This window comes from Bactrocera neohumeralis, chromosome 6 (assembly GCF_024586455.1).
Source record: "Bactrocera neohumeralis isolate Rockhampton chromosome 6, APGP_CSIRO_Bneo_wtdbg2-racon-allhic-juicebox.fasta_v2, whole genome shotgun sequence".
NCBI lineage: Eukaryota > Metazoa > Arthropoda > Insecta > Diptera > Tephritidae > Bactrocera > Bactrocera neohumeralis.
In genome coordinates, this window is record NC_065923.1 from 12310437 (window position 1) to 12332601 (window position 22165).

Here is a 22165-nt window from a genome sequence, read left to right on the forward strand (position 1 = left end):
TACATACATACGTTTGTTTCCGAATAGATTGGTTTTAATTAACTTTTATTTTTTGTGTTGTTGTGACGTGTCTACAATTGAAAGGAAAGGATGATCAATATTTCAGCAGTGGACCATTTATGTGACGAACCTCGGTGATGACTCAATTTATTCGTCATTTGTATGAACTTATAAATATTTTTTTGTACGCACTTTGTATATATGTACGTATGTGAATTTGTGGGTTTATGAATGAAATCAAAGTTTTGATTGCTTTGATATGACGTCAGTGAAAGGCACGTTAAATTTTTTATATAAATATGCAGCAATTAATTTGACTTGGAAGGAAGGCAAACATCCTACATACATATGTATCTCTTAGAAGTCTGGATGTGATATTTTTGCATTTTAACAATATTTTTCTTGATAGTTAGTAGAAAAGTTGGTAAAGCAGGTGAATCTCTAGCTTATTTTCTAACTTCTCCAAAAATTCTGTCTCAATGAGGATATATTTGATCGATTTTTTATATATACTATATTTACGAGGGCAGTCCGATAGTCAGCTTCCTGAATAAAAACGAAAATTTGGAAAAATTTTAATTTATTTCTTAGCATAGTTTCCTTTCAGTTCGATATTAAGCGTTTGGTTCGCGTCAAGCTGTCATGTTATTTTTGCTCAGTATTGTTTGGTATTTCATCAAGGTTTACAAATCGTTCAACTTTATTCGAAAATTCAGGTTTTGTAAATCATGTGTTTCACACGCTTCTCTCAACTTATGGGACACATAATCGGCCTACTGAGCGTAATATTTCCAACAACATCATCCAACTTGAGACCCATAATTTATTATTGGATGATATTCGACCGAATAGACAACGTCCAGCACTCAGTGAAGAAAATATAGCAGCCGTAGATGAGAGTGTGCACGAAGACTGTGGACAGTCGATTCGACGATGTTCGCAGCAACTCGGATTGAGTTATGGAATGGCTTAACGTATTTTACGTCGAGATCTTAAATTGAAAGCGTACAAATACAGCTTGTGCAAGAACTGAAGCCGCCTAACCTTCCTAAGTGAAATCGCTTCGTTCTATATGCTATTGAGAAGTTCCAAAAAGATCCGAAGCAATCCGCTTTCGAGCCAAATTTTGTTCGACGATGCGGCCCATATCTGACTCAAAGTGTATTAGACAAGCAAAATTGTCGCATTTAGGAAAAAAAGAGAGAAAAGAGTCATTTCATTTGGTTTGTGGGCTGGTGGAATCATCGGTCCATATTTCTTCAAAAATGATACCGATAAGAACGTAGCCGTCAATTACGACCGTTATGGCGCTATGATAAACGACTATTTAATATCTGAAATTGAAGCTCGTGAGCTCGGGGACATTTAGTTTCAACAAGATGGCGTCACTTCCCACACCACATTGATTGGCCACCTTTTATAGTCTATACGAACAATCCCGCTTTAATTAAAGCCTTGGCGCAAAACATCACGTGTGTCATTCGCCAGTTACCAGTAATGCTCGAACGAGTCATCGAAAATTGGACTCAACGGATGGACCATCTGAGACGTATAAAGAATAAATACCAAATAATGTTCTTCCGAATAATAGTAATCATTCCCCATTAAATTTGAAGTTTCTGTGTTTTTTCTTTAAATAAGTAGAAAACATCCAACCTGCTTATCTTTTATAAGGCATCCAGGCAATCAGCGAATTCACTATAAAATTCGATATTGCTCTTCTGAGCATTTTCTGCTAGTCCGATTCATGTGAACTGAACAATAGCCCAAATTTACAAACGTAGCTTCATATCTACAATTAAAATGTCAATTTAACAATTGATTTGATTGATGAGGCTTTAAAATATTTCAGTGCATATTTTGTTTTTTGGCGATATTAATACCCTTCTACCTAAGATTGTTTAGGCAATAATAAATTTAAATGTTTGCAACTACATTGTACTCCATTGCAACAACAAAAAACCCCCTTTGTATATTGCTCAAGAGACCCGTAACCACTCTTAACGGGTTATTACCAATTCGGTAGAGTTTCATCTCACTTTCATTGATAATTTTTTGGTGACAGATCTTTCAAACGTTGAAGGCATACATCAAATATAACACACAAATATTCACATGCATTAAACACGTGGTAGTCAATTATCAAATAAGCAGATTTTTCAAGAAAGTTGCACTCTCATTAAGTAGGTGGCCGCGATCACAATGGTCGTAGTTATGAAAGTTCATTGCTATTGAGGGCTGCAGTTAGCCCTACTGCCAGAAGCGTGTATGTATGTGTGTGTACTAGTGTTGACTTCATGTTTGAATTGGTGATAACCCAACTGTAAGTTTACAAACGAGCTTAAGTAAGGGAGTAACCCCCTAGGAAATTCTAATATACAAGTAGTATATCGTATTGAGAGCAAGTACATCAAGTACAAAGTTTCGTCAAATATTGATTTTACTGCTTATAATTAAATGCGCAGTAACTAGAAATTAACTTGATTTAAAAAATGTAGCCGAAAACGAAAATCACGACTACTTTAAGTTAAGTAATGATTTAGTAGAATGCCCCCTAGCTGTTCGTCAATATCGCCAGATATCCTTGTGTAAGTTATTTTGGAGACACAGTTTCTTTCTGTAGCGTTTATCCTAAATAATCCTAAACTCTGATAAACTGTCTCATTTGACACGCTTTCTCTCACGAGATTAAATATTATCTGTTTCCGCTGGACACAGTGATACAATTTGCGCTGGAAAAATTTACCGCTTATCGATTCCATTGAAATATACCGCTGGCGGCGCCTTAGTGCATAAGAATATGTGATGTGAAAATTATTTGTTCCTGTTTAAGATTCATTAAATATTTGCACTTACTACTGCTTATTTGACAAGAGAATATTGAATGTATTTGAATATATTTTCTTTGGGCTCGTGTGCAACACATGTTTGTATGTTTCCCACGTGGTAGGATGGTAGGATATTATAGTTTTGTAAATTTTTGTAAATAAAGTGATCGAAATTAATGTTTATACCACAAAAGTAGCACAAAAAGTTTAAAAATATTAAAATATTTAGAAGTTGTAAGTAATTTGGCCATTCTAGGGCTTCTCAAAAAATCAATTGTTTTTTACTTAAGGGGTTAAATGGGTTTCATCGTGTAAATAACAGCCTTCCACAATTTTTTTCTCATGTAAAAAATTTAATATTTTAATAGAATTTATACACATACACTATAACCATAGAAATTTTGAAATTTTTGTGAAAAGTTTGCAACATATTTCTATTCAAATAGTTGTAATTGAAAAAAAATCCTTCGTCCAAGTCTTTAAGAATTGTATATCAAAGACCTGTGTAAAATTTCATGATCGGTTTCGTAGTTCTCGAGAAACCTTGCCGACCGACTACAAAAACACAGTTTCGAGAGAAACGTGTTTAAAACGGCGCAATTAGCCTAGCTATCCTCGAGCGCACCAGTTCTCAAGGCTGTATTTCCGAAACTATTACTCAGATCAAATTGAAAATTTAGGACAATATTCTAGAAGTGTTGTAGAATTTAATAAGAAAAAACACGGATTTTTTGAAACCCGTAAACCCAAGTAACCCCTTAAAAACATATTGGAGTCATAAAATCAATATTCAATTGAAAGAATGGCGAAACAGAAAAATTTTACTTGTCCAATAGGGCGGGTCGATTTACCGGTAGTAAAAAAAAGGAAAAATCGCATATGAGAGAAATGTTCTTTGGATCATTCCGAACAATTTTGCCAAAAAGACTATGGGTTTAAAACCGGTTTTGAGCCAGCGATTTTTAAGGCGAAGTTTTTGAGGGATTATAAAAATTTTTTTTTTTTTAGAGATATCCGGATGAAATTTAATAAGTAGGTGAATTTTAAATGATGATAATTGACAAATATATCACATATCTCCCATACAGCCGATTATTTGGATTATTTAAACTTCGCTTTAAAAATCGCTGGCTCGAAACCGGTTTTAGATTCATAGTCCCTTAGAAAAAGTTGTTCAGAATGATCCGTAGAAAATTTCCCCTTATAGCATGTTGCTCTATACACAACTTGCTGCTAATATTTGCGGTAGAAAACTGAACTTTATAAAACACAAATATTCGTAAGTTTACACAAAACTAATATAAATTCTGGTCTCATTCCTTTTTTTAGATTTTCAGATAAAACAAGTTTCCAGAACCCCTTGAAATCCGAAAATAAGTCCAGTAGTCGCCATTTTGTATCAAAATAAAAATAATTTTTTTCTATTCTTAAGACCTGAAAGAAAGAAATTCGAAAATTTTTTCTAATCCCAAAATAAATTGTCGAACCATAACGGTAGGCATTTTGAGAGCTCTAGATTGGCTTAATCACTTTAAACACGTATTCCGCCTTTTCTTACGTTTTCGAAAATCTGATATCTGCCTCTTACGGCTTTGTTAAAGGTTCGTCAAGGATTTTCCTAATCAAGTGGTGGTTTTCGATTGAAAATCTTTATTTAAATTTCATTAAAATATCAATTACGACTTCATTTTGGTAATATGACAAGTATAATTTTGTAGAATACCGTATCGAAAACCGTAACTACGCATTTTCACATTATTTGAATATTTGGTAGGCGCGAAATTCAAAATGCTCATATCTCCGATCACGCCAACGATTCACACATATACGAATATTATCATATTTGCATATGCACATACACTATAACTGCCAAAAATGAGAACGGAAAAGTCAAACACACATACACGCGCACGCACTCACAATCTAACTGGCATGCAAGTCGTCGGCCCACCCATGCACACACGCACCTATACATACACATGTATAATAACAAATACCCGCACAGTTACCACTACACGCACACAGCGACACCCCAATGCCAGAACGACGTTGCAGTCAGCAAGAAAGTTTGCGTTGGCGGCACGCAGCGGTGAGCAATCGGCGTTGGCTTCGTTGCCGTTGTCGTTGACAACAGCGCGGTAACCATCCCAGCAAATGCGACGGCCATAATTGAGCTCCACTGCAAACACACGTACGCACATGTGGGCGATAGGCGAAGCGTTCACTGCACCGCGCCGATAGGAGCCGGCGCAGGAGCGGCAGCAGCAGCACAATGGCGATGCCGATGGCAATGATGACAGCAGCGGCGGAGGCTGCGCTGCTGCTGCTGCGTCACACGCTGCGCTCCATGCTCAATGCTCAAAAAACAGTAGCGATATTGAGGGATACTTGTTGATTCCGATATAAAAGCCTGGAATGCCGGAGCACGATTCGCAATTCATTTTAAGAATTTCACCGCAAAGGATGTGCTAAATCAGTGGGCAAACACACAAAACACAAAATAACTGTTGATTAAAAAATATTTGTATATGTGTATATATTTGAGTTTTGCATAAAACGAAGTGCGAAAGCTGTGGATCGCCGACATTTGTGCGAAGTGTGAAGTGCGAGTTTTGTGCGAACGTACTATTGTTATTACTTTGAAAAATAAACAAACTGTTGTTGTGTTTATGTAAAAGAGCACATAACTATAAACCAATCGTAAAAGTCAGGCCATAAAGCCATATTCTCACAGAAGTAAACATTCAACGCAGTTTTCGGCAATTGCAGCGCTCGCTAAGGATTCGCTTGACACGTTTTGAGCATTAACATATTCAAGCGCAACAAAAAAATAACGACAGAATATAAAATGCAGGTATGTTTATAGACAGAAGAGTTGTTTATGTAGATTTGATTTTGCGAAAAACCAAAATTGTTTACATTTTTTCGGCTTGCAAAAAAAAGTTTAGTTTAGTTAAATGTTTACCCACGTTTTTGAGCTTAAACTGTATCAGTGGAATGTATGTATGGTAATATAGATAAGAAGATATTAAAAAATATTCTTCGCCATTTTTTTATTTTAAATTTTTTGCTTTAAAAGTTGGAGTTCAGAGCTTAAATATGCTCTTCTCAAGAATATGGAAGTAAATTAATGTTGAAATACGTTAAATTTAACAATAAAAATTGTTTAGCAATTTGGCGAGTATGGCGAATTTTCGAATTATACAATTATTATTGTGACAAAAATAGATAAAATATTTTTTTGATTTAAAAAAAAAGGACAAAATATGGAAAATTTGGGAATTTCTAAAATTATGTGCTGCGTTTCAAATTTTCTAATTAATAAATTCCAAAATTTGGATAAAAAATTGAAGATTTGATTTTTAATACCAAAATCAGAAATAAAAATAAGAAAATAATTTTTTGATTTAAGAATAAGAAAAACGATAAAATAAGGAAAAAATTAATTACAGAAATTTGCAAATTTCTAAAATTATGTGCCGTGTTGGAAATTTTATAAATAATGAATTCTAAAATTCAAAGTAAAAAAATAAAAATTGATAAAATATTTTTTCATTTTCGAACAACTATTTATAGCAGATTTTTCTACAAATAAATTTAGTGCATGTACATATGTACATATGTATATCGGAATATTTTTAACAGAAATTACTTTGTAAATTAAAAAAAATGTTATTAATATAAAACATAAAATACAATAATGGGAACACAAATGACGAGTTCATCTCCAAAATATCTGTTAAACTTAACAATTATAACAATACAAATTTAATAATAACAATGAAAATATTCTAATGAAAATTTCCATCATTTAATTCGCTTATTCCATTATTATACTATTTTTTGTAGTTTAAAATATTTACACAAAATCTCGAGATATTTTCATTTCATTTTGTAATCATTCTTACGTCAAGCGCAGGCATCCTAAAAGATAACGACTTCTCTTGGACCTAGCAACTGGATTCCATCTTATACCGCAAAGGACCGAAACTGGTCTATGCGTGGCTTATTGGCCTAGCAGTTTAACCTAAACGACTGCTGATTCTTTTTTTTAATAACATAATCAAGTTGTTTAAAAGTTTTTTCAAATACAAATTCAATACCTACAAGTCGAGACACAAACTCACGATTTCATAGTCAAAGCTTAAACTAAAAACTTGACTAACAAGTTTACCGACGGTAACAAGATCTTTTAAAAATAAAATATTCTTTCATAGTCTTTTCTCTAAGCATATTTTTTCAACAAATGCGCATTCTCACATGCTAATTTGTTAGCATAGACCTAAAAATATAAGTAATATACTTGCATTTCTAATTAAATAAACATTTCATTGTCCTCAGGCTGATCATTTTTTTAACATCAACAACAGTTATTCGCATTTTTTATTGTTTGGCTTCCCAATCGTCGAGCATCAACAGTCAGCATTGAAGCCCTAAAAGTATGCTTCAATTCTGTACCATCAGCTATTAATGTTGCTGTAAATGGAATGTTGTGAGAGAGAATGTTAAAATTCAGCTACAAGTACCCAGCATTAAAATCATTCAAAAAGCATGAATTCCATATTTTATTTATTTAGATGTGATAGTTTACTAAAATGCAGCGCTCAAGAACTTTTGAAAGGAAAACCTTAGGTAATATAATTGGAAACCTTAAAGGTGGCTTTGTTACTATAAAAGCTACAACAAAATATTGGTAATTTTTATTTCGGAAAATTAGCTTTAAATGCAATTAATTTAACAATTCAAGTGTATTGAACATTCAAAAGTTAAATGAGTTTCCTCGGGTAAAACACAGCCTTTTTTCAGCAATTTTTTTCTCATATAAAAAATGAAATATTTTATTAGAATTTCTTATTGTTACAAACATACACTATTTATAAAGGAATTTTGAAATGTTCGCCATTGCGACGTCATTTCCGGTGACCCCTCGGAAAAAAAGATGCGCCCGCGTCGGCAGGATAAATTCTTCCAGGATCGTCTATAGGGGAAAAAACGTGTTTTAGTCAAAACTTTAACTAAGAACTTGGACGAAAGGAAAAACACTGAAAATTGCATTTTTAGCAGACATTTTTACAAAAAAATTAATATTTCAGTGAAAATTTCGCAACATTTTTCTATTCAAATAGTTGTAATCTAAAAATCTTTAAGAATTTTATCTCAAAGACTTGTGTAAAATTTCATGAAGATCGATTGAGTAGTTTTCTAGAAATATTGCCAACTGACTTAAAAAACACAGTTCTGCGAAAAATGCGCTTAAAGACGGCGCTCTATTAATTATGTTATTAATTTTTCTGCTCTAGTTTATAATTTTTATTATAAAATTACTCTATTTTTTTACACCTTCAAAACATTTGGATAGAAAATTCTGTAAAAAGAAATAAAAATTAAAAAAAAAAAAAATTAAAATCCAGCTTTCCGATTTTTTCCAAGTAATTAATTTAAAAAACTATTTGAAAAATAAATAAAAATAGAATACATATTTTTTAATATATTGAATATGAAAGATTTGTGACAGTTTTTAGTTTCCTGAGGCCAATTGTGTCCAAAGTCCAATTTTAGATTTTTCATTCATAACTTACAGTTCTGACTGTCAAATATTTAGTCACAAATTTAGATTAAAATATCAGCGTTTATGATGACTAAGCACAAATTATGCTGACATTCTTGATTGCGATTTATTCAACCAAACTTGTGAAACGCCCAATTCTAGCAAACAACTTTCATAAATAAAAAGTACTGTTATCATAAAATAGACATAGAAGCTATTCGAGAATCGCCAAATTTTAGAATGGAATCAAAAACTTTTAAATTTCAAAGTGATGTGGTTATACTACATACTTATGTATATTAATATACAACCATGTTGTTGTTTTCATGTGCTGAAAGACTGAATATTGGTTTCTTCAAAGCTGACGTTTCGTTTTATTTAAGAATTTATTTTTGCCAAGTCATTTAATCCGTTCGTATTTGTTTATTAACTAAAAATTAAACGATTATCTGGCTGTGTAACGATTAGCTGCGACCGCACTGTCACACACACGCATGCGTTCGCTTTGCGAGGTGCGACGACACATTCGCCAACTACGAGTAATTGACGCACGAGATTAAGTTACATGTAGACACGATATGTGGCTATAGAAATATTAACAAATATTATTGTTATTCATCTACATTTACTAATTCGATGAGTGTGATTAATATGGCTTTTGAATTACTCAAACCAAATTGTTCACTTGAAATCTAGCCGATGTCAATTATAGGCCAAAGTGCCATGCTGCATTCAATAATAAAATATATGCACTGACTTAATTGGAAGGAAAAATTCTACCCGCTATCATTATTATTGGTGGCCAACTGGTGACTACGTGAGTTTTCCATCGTCACACAGTGGCTGCTCATTGTGATCGACTTAAATGAGCAAGTGCGCCGGCGTTGCAGCGGCGAATGCGCAACGGGACACGCAAGCCAAAATCATAGTCTCACTGCAAAGCTACAAAAAATTCTCAAATACTTATATATGTATATATACTATAGTATACACATGCTTATGTACATGTGTTTGTATATACATATATAGTGCATATAACTAAAAAAATCAGTTTAGATTGGTTAGCAACAGCGCGCTCATTGCAACCAAAAGTCAGTTATTCGTGGCAAATGTTGACGTGTTGGGCGGCTGCAATGCATCGCAACGCACACACAGTTAAGCACAAATCTACGCATATTAATATGCAAATTGATGCAAGTATATTTGCTTGCAACGCTTTGTTTCCAATCAAAAAGCTGAAATGGAATTCCTTGTCATTGGCAAATTGCTGTTTCAGATGTGCAAAAGCGCACGCAAGCCAGTGTGCAAACATACCGACATACATATGTAAGTATGTTAATATGGAAATATTTACATATACATACATATGTCTTCATAATTGGCAAATGACAAATACGAGTCAAGGCGCTTCGAGTAGCAAAAATTAGTAAATACCTTTTTATTTTGAAGAAAAAATAGATCAACAAAAAATTAAAGCTGTATGTTTCAAATTAAAAGACAATGAAATTTCTTAATACTCTCATAGAATATTTGATTTTGATTTCAAAGGGGGGATCTTTCATAGATACCGTCAGTCATCGACGGCATGCCCGCTAAGAGCACACCTTTTTTGGTACTACGCCCGGCAAGAACTATTCTACTACTGTTGGACTTACGTAACAGTATGTACACCTGCGTACTAAACCCTTATATTCGACTGCAGTTCACTGGTCCTAAAGAACCAAGCTCAGCCACGAGAGAGAGAGAGAGAGAGAGAGAGAGAGAGCAATTGTTGACCATTTTCACTTTATCCCACACGAGTTTATGTTGTATTATGGGCGCACCATATTTTCTGCGGTCACTTGTTCTTTTATATGAGTCGCTATGTCTATTTTCTCCACCTCGTATTTCGGACAGGAAAAGAAAATGTGCTGCACGTTTTCAGTGCCATTACTGCAGAATGAACATTTTGTTCTGTCATCGTAAGCGGATTGAAAAATCGGAAACGTCGCGTATGCCGCAAATGTTCTACGTTTCATTCTGAATAATTTTGTCTAAGGAGCTATGAATTTAAAAACGTTATCGAGCTAGCGAGTTTACGGCCATTTTTAGACCCATAATCTTTTAGGAGTTGATTTCATCTAATTCCTGAAAAAAAGCGGCCAACATCGTTTTATGATGATCACTCTTGATGGCAACGACATTTCCTTATTCATTTCGAAAGAAAAATCTGTAAACAAACATTACCTCAACGAGCTATCAAAATCACGTCATCACTATTGGTAGTATATATACATACATATATTTTTTATTTACGATAAATTAAAGTTCAACAATTCACTAACAAGAGTTGGTCATTTTAACAGTTTAGATTTCTTTCAGGCTGGCTCTTGGTATAATCAGCATATCCTCGATTATCGAAAATCACTTTTTATGTTGCTCTTTCAAACCCTAATCCTTCCCTTCTTCTTCTTTATTTGCATAGACACAGCTTACGTGGTTATTCGAGGCTGTTGTTTCTTTTTCTTAGGCGCGTTTTTTTACGTGACGGGTCCAAAACCCAGCGCACAACTCTGGGGAGGGATGATTCGCCTTCTCACTTTGGCTCGCTTTCAAATGGATGTACTTTGGCTAAAGAATCGTTTCTGGTCACTCCCAAATGAATGACGCTCAGAGCACTTTCCTCACTTGCCTGAACTTCTGTACATGGCTTCATGCTCCATCCCTTACAAATACAAAAAACCCAATCTTAATAACTAATAAATGACTATCCATTTAAAGAATTTTCTTAATGCTTGGTTATGCTCTTAAAAGGTAGTTAAATTTTACTATAAGTTATAAGTGACCCTTGAAAACCCCTCAGATTTTAATATGAAAGTATAGTGTCAGAACCACATTCGATGATTTAAGATTTTCTGTTAAGAGACAATGTTAAGAAATCACACGTTATATATTTATACTTTTTATAAATCAAACTTTAGTAACCATTTAAAAGGGCTTAAAACAAACATACTATAAACTCTTCACTGTATGACAATTTCAATTAGGTGCAATGAAAAGAGCATCTAATTTCTCACTTACAGACTTTATTAAATATTTATTTGAGCTGTGATTTTGGTACTAAATGGCGACCACAGCGGAAATTTTCCTTCTTTTCAAGAAGGCTTACGCTCGATCGAAAAAAAATCTAAATCACGGTCTTAATGCATTTATATAAGCCCTGTTTTAAAAATTATTATTCATCAAGAATTCGAAAAAATTACCAGTGAAATGTTTATAAAACAAGTAAGAACATTAACTATGTGGTCCAATCTGAACAAAATATTTGTAGATTGTAGCGTTACCTTGGATAATATTCTATCCGAAATTCCTTTAAGATAGCTCGTCGAATGAAAAAGCTATCCATACAAGCACTTTATTCCGATCGTTCAGTTTGTAGGGCAGCTATATGCTATAGTGGATCAATATCGGTTAGATCTTCTTCATAGGAAAAAAAGGCCAGACGCAAAATTTCTGATTGATATCTCAAAAGTTGAGGGACTAATTCGCGTATTAACACAGAGGAACGGACACGTCTAAACCGGCTCAGCTCGTTACGCTGATCATTTATATATGTACATACATATGTATGTATGTATGTATTATATGTAAGTATGTATATATAGTGTCACGAACATTTTCTTTCATGTCTTACTAGCTTCGTGGCAAATTTAATTCATATATGTATCCTGCTCAGGGTTTAAAAACTTAGACAATATTACTAATGAAGTTAAAATTTTAAGATGCTATGTGCAATATTCTCCTAGCAGTGCTGAAACGGTTTTTAAGTTTTACATGCTGAAGCTGGCAGATCCTACATACTCGAAATTACAGCGCTTGGGCTAAATACATACATTTTTTTCAATTAAATATTGTTTTTATGTCTTTAAAATGGTTTCTGAAGTGTACTTTAAAGCCAACTTTTTTTAAATTTTTGAAACAAACTATCAGTACCCTTCAAGCGGAGTGATAAGTAACACCTAAAATTAACCGTTTCGCCCTCTGCTTGTAGAGCACTGTACTTGTGAGTTAAAGAAGCCATATACAAACATAAAAAAGATCACGTGGTTTCTACTCTTATTTACAAAGAAACATTTTTGTAATAAATATAAATATTTACATACATATGTACATATGTATGTACATATGTTATCGAAGTCGATACGCAAATATCACGCAACAATAAGCGCGCCTACCGTCTCACGCATACACATAGTCACAAACACATACGCACACACACACCATAAATATAGGAGGAATTGTGCTACTACACTCAACCGTAAAGGGGCGCGGCGCTATCAGCGTCGTCAACAGCCGCAGCGTCGGCAGTCGCAACAGCAACAACAGCAGCGGCAGCGATGACGAGGTCACATTCATAAATACGGTGAGACGAGCCCCCAAAATCAATTCGTTCCCTGATTGAGCAACGCAGCGCTTCGTTCGCATACAAGCAGAGGCAAAGGCAAACGCATGCATACACACACATACACGAATACATACGCTCGTACCGACATTCGTCGCAGCATTTGAATGGCTCACGACGTTTCGTATAAATATTTGTGCACACCTTCGTGCCTACATAGATACATATGTAGAATGTGTGTATATGTGTGTCTATAGCGCACATAATCGTGCTTCCCAGCGACTCAGCGCTAGCTTCGTCAACGCTAACGAATGTGTTTTTATCGAAAGCTCGACTCTTTGACGTATAATGTTGCCTTGCTATGCACATGCTCATGGATGTGTGGCTGTGTGTGCGCGTACATTTTTGTGTGCATGACGCTGTTCGTCGCTGCTGCCGTTGACCAATTAATATGATGATGCAAATTTAGTAATTATGTATGTGTATGTATGTGCGATGATGCATTTGTGTGTGTTTGTGACTGTGCGTCTTATTCGTAGAAATTCGTATATGGACATACATATGTATGTATTTAATTTATTTGTTTTTATCTATGAGCAACAAGCCCCCTTTTTGCCAATTAAATTGTTTTTCAAATATACTACAATAACAACGTCACGAATTTTGTTTTGCACTCTGCGCTACACAGTGGACACTACACAGGAATTTCATGGTATAAAATATCATGAACGAACGTTAACTTCGGCTCAACGAAGCTATAATATGCTTCACGGTTGCATTTCTAATGACTTAAAAGTGTATAACAGTTATCTTTCTTGATACTGATGGGTTAGCTTGCTCGGCAGCTATATGTTATACAGTCTGATCTGTACAATTGGTTCGAAGTTTGTGGTGCTGCCTTGGATAATACATATGTATATCCATCCTAAATTTCGTGAAGATAATTTGTCGAAAAAGTTTTCCATTCAAGAAGTAAATTTTGATCGATCAGTTTGTATGAAAGCTATATGCAATAAAGGTCTGAATTCAATAATATATTCGGAGATTGTAGACTGCCTCTTGTACAATATTCCCTGCCAAATTTTGTGAAGAAATCCGGTTAAATAAAAAAAAAATTCCTTGCAAGAATTTGATTTTAATCCTTTCTTTGTGTGGCAGCTATTTGCTAAAGTGGTCCGGTATCGACAGTTCCGACAAATGAGCAGCTTCATGAGTAGGAAAAAACGTGTGCAAAATTTCAGTTCGATAACTCAAAAACTATGAAACCAGTTAGCGTATATACACACGGTCTCCGACATCTCCTTCTGGGTGTTACACAGTTTTTGGCAAATTTGGTATATACTGTTAAGGATATAAAAAATATAATGCAAGTTCCAACATATTAAAGCTATCACTTAGAATATAACCGATTACTTACGTTACACATTCTACGAAATAAAAATAATATGTCCTTATTCAGACCCGCATAAACGTTTCCATTCTTCGTCATTACTCAAATTTATTCAAGAGTTTAGGTTTGGAACTTAGCTTTCCTACCGTTTCTAGTAGTCGGTGTGCGACTTTGTTAATATTAAGGTATTGCGCCTAATTGTAGGCAAATAATTATTATTTCATTAGTCAGCTAAAACAATTTTAGAGATAGAGAAATTTCAAAAAATAATAAAATATTTCAAAAATATATTACAAAAATATTATTTCTCAAAAATTCTGAATTTTTACCACTAAAAACAGCACCCAATTTAGCTCTGTTATCATGTCATCTCCACTTTTCACATATTATTGCATAGTTCGCAAACACTGTGCGCTGTTGTGTCTTTCTTATTAGCCTTCTACTACCATTGACCTCGATCTCGCGGTTAAATTCCTTACCGACGCCACAGTACGATATACACATGCTCGCATATATACATACAAATATACCCACATACATTCATACATACATATGTACTCATGCATATAATCATATCAATTTCTATTGTCTCTGCGCATGAGTCATCATCGCCAGTTCAAACGGTAGTTTGTAATTGCGTGTATACATATGTACATGCCGCTTCGTTTACCTGTAGAAACGCTACCTAAGCACCTTCGTGAGACCTGTGCTGGTTTTCATGCGCTCCGAACCATTTGAAATCCGAGTGACTGCACACAACATTGGATTTGCTCTGTTTGCCACTTAGGTAACCACGAATGCTCTTTCTCGAAACTAACCCATGCACTTGCATACATACAAACATACATAAGTATGTATATGTATGTGTGTTTGAGCGGATAGAGTCGGTTGACGCTTAAAAATTCACACCTTGTTTCACACGATTGCGTTAACACAACAAATCGCTAATAGACTGACAACTTAAATATGTGTATGTATGTATGTATGTGTGCTTATATGCAGACATAAGAAATATGCTTGATTGTGTGTAAACGACAGTGCTTTCGGCTTCGACTTAACTCGACTTGACTTGACGCGACTGGAACGCATTGTCACCTTCATGCAGTTCGTTCGCTCGGTGTTTGCTCTACATGGGTTTTTATCTAAGTAAGTAAATATGTAAGCATGTGTCATATGGCTATACAAATTAGTAATTGTATGGGTGTGGGTAATTCAGACACATTACGGGGGGTCAGGTTACAAGAGTGTCGGCGGCTCTTGTTTGCTCTTCATTTTTAACATTTTTATGACCACGCTGTATACATACATACAAATATACACATATACATATTGGTCTTTACTGAAATGAACTGCATGTTTCAAGAGCGATCGGTCATGTTATGTTATGTATGTATATATGTATGTATGTGGGTAATTTTTTGCTTTTCTTCTCTGCCGAATTGGCTGATGTAATACAATGTCGGAATTATAGCAGACGTCACAGACCCCCAACTACACACCGTTGAGCGGTTATCCACGCGTCTACCCTCATAGTTCACATAGCGTCTACAGGTCGGCTTGTTAGACACCGTCTTCATATGCGATAGGGTAGAGAGTACCTATAGCGCTCTTGTATGTGAGCACAAACAATGACATGTCGGCGGCAAATCATGCGGAAATGTCTACACACCACATACCGTAACATATGTACATACATGAGTACAAACAAAAATAGTCGGCTAAATTGCATTGTGGAACGCAGAAATGTTGTATTTACGATTAGGTTGAAAACGAAAGTCACTGTGTCATTGCTCGCTATGAGATTTTAACTATGCCACCAATGATTTACTCATAAGCGTTTGCGCTGCTGCCATTAGAGCATTGTCACGTGAGTGGTTTGCAGCTCCATTCAGTTAATAGGAAATGTACTTGACGGCAATAGTGCGCGTGTTTGCCTAAGGCCCTCGTCTATTAGGTAGGTGCATAGGCAGATAGTGGAAAAATCCCTTAAAATTCTTGATGTTTTTAAAATGATTCAGAACATGCTGATGCAATTTCCAAGTAAGCGAAAATAAGCAAGTATGTAGAGAGCATGGAGACTTATGAATAGGCGAGAGAAAAATACAGTTTGCTGTTAAATAATGTTCGTGAGTATAATGGAAAAAATATTCCATTTAATGTGATACATGTTTAGTTGACTTAGTTATTGGAAATAAAGCAGCTGTGTGGTTTTGTTATGTTAGCGACTTTTGAAATTTAAAAGGCACAATTAAAATTTATTCCGTATTTTAATATAATAATAAATTTACTGTAATATTTAAGGGGCACACTTACGCTGGCAGCCAAAAAAGGCGATTTTTGAGAGTTAAAAAAACTATAGAGTCAATTATTGAAAAATTTTAAGGGTATATTTCTAGTTATTTTCGTTTATATACAGCAAACTTTTTAAGAAAAATGTTAAGGGGTTAGATGGGTTTCTCGATTTTTTCAAACAAACTTTTCTCATGTAAAAAATTAAATATTTTATTAAAATTTTTATTGTTACAAACATACACTATTGACAAAAAATTTCTGACATTTTTGGAAAAAAAATATTTTAAACTCGGCCATTGCGATTTTTGATAATTTCCGATGGCCCTTCGAAAAATGATGCTCCCACGTTGGCAAGATAGCTCCTTAGAGAATTATCTTAAGTGAGAAAAATGAGTGCTTTAGTTCAAACCTTACCTTAGAACTTGGGCGAAGGGAAAAACCAACTGAAAGCTGGATTTTTGGCAGAAATTTTTACAAAAAAATCAAAAATAGTTGTAATCGAAAAATAAAATCGGTTGGGTAGTTCTCGAGAAATCTTGCCAACCGAATTCAAAAACACTGTTTTGAGAAAAACGTTTTCAAAGACTGTGCACTTAGCTTAGCTAGCTGCCAGCGCACAAGTTCTCAACGTTGTATCTCCGAAACTGGTACTCGGATCAAATTGAAAATTTAGGACAATATTCTAGAGGTATTTTAGAATTTAATAAATTTTTTGAAACCCATAAACCCATGTAACCCTTTAAATATTAAAATAATGTTTTCCAAAATTCAATCTAGTTGACTTCTTAAAGTATTTTATATATTTACTAATATATTTTATTATCAAAAATTTGAAGTAATTTTTAATTTTATTAAATTTTATTAGTAAAATGTCAAATACCAAATTTTAGACTAACATAGGTTCTCTCTATTATTTTTATGATAGTTAACAGTTTTAGCAGTTACAGTTGGCATGTACTGTTGACTACGCTGTTAAATGCACTGTAGCTGTGGGCAATATGTAGAAAAAGATGACATATTAATGTTATTTATTTTTGTTAAATGCGATAAATCTATTGTTAATAATTGTTTTAGAAAGGTTTTTGAGTGCAAAAAAACACATTTATTTGATGGTATGTTCATAGATATCGTCACCAATAGCAAAATAACTAAATATTACTTTACAGAGGATTGAAAAAATATAAAAGAAATGTGAATTTTTGTTATGAGATCGTTATATTTCGTACTAGAAGCTTGAAAATTTACATATATGTATATTCAATATGGTCATAATGAATAAAATAAAACAAAATTAATGAAATAGAAAAAACGCAATTTCGACTTGTTCGATTAACCATTGTTTTGCATTTTCGGTGAATATATTTAATTTATAAAATTCGCATTAGATACAATACTACTTCAATAATAGAGCAATCATAGAGGGCTATTTCATCACATGTTGTATTTTGCATTGGCACAAGCATTCACATATGCATACATAAGTACATATATACATATGTTATATATTTAGTATATAACATCATTTTAATGCCAACTCATCGGAATTCCTTAAATTTGCATTTAATCAGCTAATTGGAAGTCTATTAAGAAATTACAATGAATTTTGTCTGCGTGTATTTTGAAATTACTATTTTTTTTAGTCCAAACGTGTTTGTAATTGTAATGTCAATTATAATTAAAATATTTCAAAATAACCAATTAGATATCGTACTAATTAGTTCTCACTGTCATATGATACATATACTACTGTGCATATGTATGGTGATTTCAATAGCCCTTTCTGTGATACATACTACTTGGTATACTACAAGTGTATAAATTAAAATGTTTCTTGGAATCATTCACGGAAATTCATTCACCTATACATATGTACATGCATACCCCTAATTTCGTTCATTATTGTCACACATGTATGTGCGTATAAACACGTATGTTATCAGCTAACAGAAAATGTTTTAAATTCAAATCAAATATGCCAAGCGGATCCAATAGTTTGTAAGGCATGAATCATCGTATTTATGTATGTATACAAATTGACTCAATGTATTTTTCACGTAGACCAAAAAAATTATAAAAATATAAGATGTATTTTTTTAAAACTGAAAATTACAACAAAATTTTTTTTTATTTATTCTAAAAATTTCAAAAAATACGTTTATATTTTTATTTTTATAAGCTACCAAATATATGTATATTTTTTTTTATTTATATGCACTTTTATATACATTTTCAATATAACAATAATCGAAAAAAATATTTTCAAATCTATTTGTTTACAATTTGAGTTTTGAGTAATAACTTCTCAAGCTTATTTTATTGAATATATTTCGACTCAATTATACTATAAGGTTGTTTTATTAGGGATTAGAATCGATTAGATTAGACTGGAATTATTCTAAATACAAACTTTATTGTGTTGGCTTTGCTTTCGAAGGTTTTCTATTCTGTGTGGCGTTGCTTAAAATAATCTTTACACAAAAGAAATTGAAAATCCGTATATTCGAGAGTGAGAGTGAGAGAACTTCATAGTAGGATGATACCCATTGGAAAGAAAAAATATCGAAACTTAAAGGAAAGTAATTTATGGACGTTCTGTTGTCAGCAGAGGAAGGGGAAGGGCTACGAATTGTTTATCCCGATTTCAGGCAAAACTAACATTCTTATGGAAAAAAGTTGTATGGCAAAGTTGTCGGAATTGAAGAAATCTTTATCTTTTATAGCAGCATCTTTTCACATAATTTATGTGAAAAATTCGAATATCCAAATTTTTGTGTTTTTTATCTTTATTTTTAAAGTCAATAGGCCTTAGGTTTGTTGAAATCTCTTTTTGCTCATGGAATAAAAATATATGTATAAAGTACATTATTTTTTATAAAAAAATGGGTTGTCAAAAAAGTCTTGCGGTATTTTATTGAATTTTTTTTTTATTGAAATTGAAATGAATTTTTGGTGACTCATGCCCAGCTCTTAACCGATGCTACGGCTGCTACTATGCCGGTCTCTTTCGACCAATTCAGCGATTTTATCGCAATTTTTGACGACAGGCCTTCCGGAGCGTGGCGCATCTTCGACCACCTCTACACCAGAACGAAAACGTTGAAACCATCGTTGTGCGGTGGAAATGGAAACTGTATCGGGTCCATAAACTGCACAAATTTTATTGGCGGCTTGAGATGCATTTTTGCCTTTATCGTAGTAGTACTGTAAAATATGCCGTATTTTCTCTTTATTTTGCTCCACTAACGACTTAAAAGAAACGACAATCAATTATTAGCGCGTGAAATGAGCTTTCCAAAATGGTATAGCATGACCCGATGCGACGAATAAAACTAGAACTAAGCGCTTTCAGCGCCAACTAGCGCAAATACCGCAAGACTTTTTTGTCAACCTATTATTAATAAAAAAGTTTTAATAAAATATAAATTTTTTGTCGGTTTTATTTTGCAACTCTTTTTTACATAAGATTTCATAGACTAAACATTTTTATTCTGAGATGAAATATTTAAAATAACTTATTTATTTAAAAATAAATGTTTCACAAATTTTAGTTTAATAATTTAAAATGTCTTAATTGCTAAACATATTTGTTTTAATCTTTTTTTTAGTAAATCAAAAATCCTTCTCTCTTAATATTAAATTTGAATAGTTTTTTTGTCATATTGATAAAAATCAGCGCAAAAATTTCTTTTATGCAAAAGGTTTCTTGCTTAAGTCTTCTGATTTTCCCTTCCTTTAGTGTTCATTGCAGAGCAAAGAATTGAAAAATGCTTAATGAGAATTCATAAAAGCTGTTTATTACCACATAACTGTACAAACATTAAAAATATATACTACCGCAGATTTGAACTCTGAAACACATACATATGTACATATGTAAATGCTTACTTGGGAATAAATGTTCAAATAAATGTTATGAAAATGTTCCATTTAAAAATTCTATTTCAGCTGAACTTCATTTTCCAACTTTGTTTCGCAGAATTTGCTGCAACACGAATGTTCTTAGAAAGAAATTACAACATTATAAGCATCATCGTATGGATTCATAAGAAAGAAATGCGATTTTGTTGGTGTTTGTGTATATTTGTCAATGAAATTAAATGCTTTCGAATGTTTTGTTGCCAACAGCACACATATAAGCATGAATATGTATGTATATATTAACAAGTGTGTGTTTATAAGTATAAAAGCAGATAAGCAATTTACTGACGCCAGCTTAAGGCCGTTATAACGACTTGTGCCGATCTAAGCTAATCCAAATCCATACATGACAAATGACTCGAGATCGACTGCCGACGGTCAGCCGGCAACAGCGGCCAGGATGACGTGAAGAAATGCATGTCGGCATGCTGGCACACAAGAGCCGCCAGTGAACGGCTCGGCAATGAGGCTAACTGCCTTAACGTGCTGTTGCCAAAAGCCTACACACACACACACACACACACACACACACACACACATATGCACATACCTACGTACATATGTATATGAATAGTTATACTCACGTTTAATGCGGCCTCTAGCTGGCGGCGCAGTGGGCTATCTCCAGGTGGCCACGATGGCGGCAATTTGTGCGCTTAGCAACAGGCAACAAGCAACGAACCACCGGCAAACGACAGAACAAATGCACATACATAAGTTTGGACGTGTCATGTAGTTATCTACATATGTTTGTGTGCATGCCGCCGGTGGCTTCGCCGAAACCTGTTAACACAACAGCAGCTCCGGGGCTTCCATTCACACTTTTTTGTATCTTTGCTCATTTTTTGCTTTGGAAAATTATTCGAATGCAACGAATTGAATTGACCAAGTGGTACGTGTGTGTTGCACTGCACTGCGCTGCACGAGATTGCGAGCCGGTTACAGCGCATACCTTCGCCTCCGGCAGCACTCGCCAACTATTTATTAATGAATTGCTGCTTCGTCTTCTTCGAGCGAGTTAATTTCTTTGTAGCGCTTAACATTTAATTCATTTCATTTGAAAGTGTTCAACTTATGTTTGCTGGTGTTGTTGTTCATGATGCTTAGGGGACTTTTGTAATGAAATCCTGTGTCACGCACTCATCTGTGTCACATACTTATCATCGATTAACTAAAGGCAACCGATCAGACGGTAAAATTCTAAGAAGCAAATATTGCATCTTGTGAGGGCTTTTCCGGCACCGGTGCATAGAACTTCCAAGAAAGCGGTCACTCAGTTAACGGAAAACAAACTGATCATATATACATACATACCATATACATACATATATATGTATGATCAGCAGCCATAGCCATGTATATGTTTAGCTCCTGGCCAACACATTCCAGTCTGAACAATTGCTTTTGATACGCTGAGGTCAAGCCATTTGATTGGCCAGCGCTGCTGCTTGTACGTCTGTGTGCGGCATATGGCACTTCAAGCGATATTCAATGGAAAATTTTCAAATGAAATTTGACGTTAACGTGCTCTAACCCACGTGCTGATCCTACTGCCTTTCCATTATGTGGCATAGCAACAATTTTCTTCTTTCACTTTTTCCCCTAATTACGCTGCAGTTGCTATGTGGCTTTCATTTTTCAACAGCAAATTAGGTTTTTTGGCTCAATGACTGCCCTCAAAGGTATGCACATATACTACTATTGTGGGTATGCTGTGCTTGTGGTCACTTTTGGGTATGTAGTCACCAAAATTTTTTATTGCCAGTCATGCCAAGCGGCATTTCATAATTCTGCATTTATGTTATATG

The 22165-nt window shown here is 34.1% G+C and overlaps 1 protein-coding gene across 1 annotated transcript in view; it reads left to right on the plus strand.

Moving 5' to 3' along the window:
• The first annotated feature begins 5386 nt into the window (after positions 1-5386).
• Positions 5387-22165, plus strand: part of LOC126761542 (neural/ectodermal development factor IMP-L2) — a 37327-nt gene continuing 20548 nt past the window's right edge. Inside the window, exon 1 of the mRNA XM_050477839.1 lies at positions 5387-5682. Coding sequence (XP_050333796.1) covers positions 5677-5682 — 6 coding nt within the window. The 5' untranslated portion in view covers positions 5387-5676. The remainder of the gene's footprint in view (positions 5683-22165) is intronic.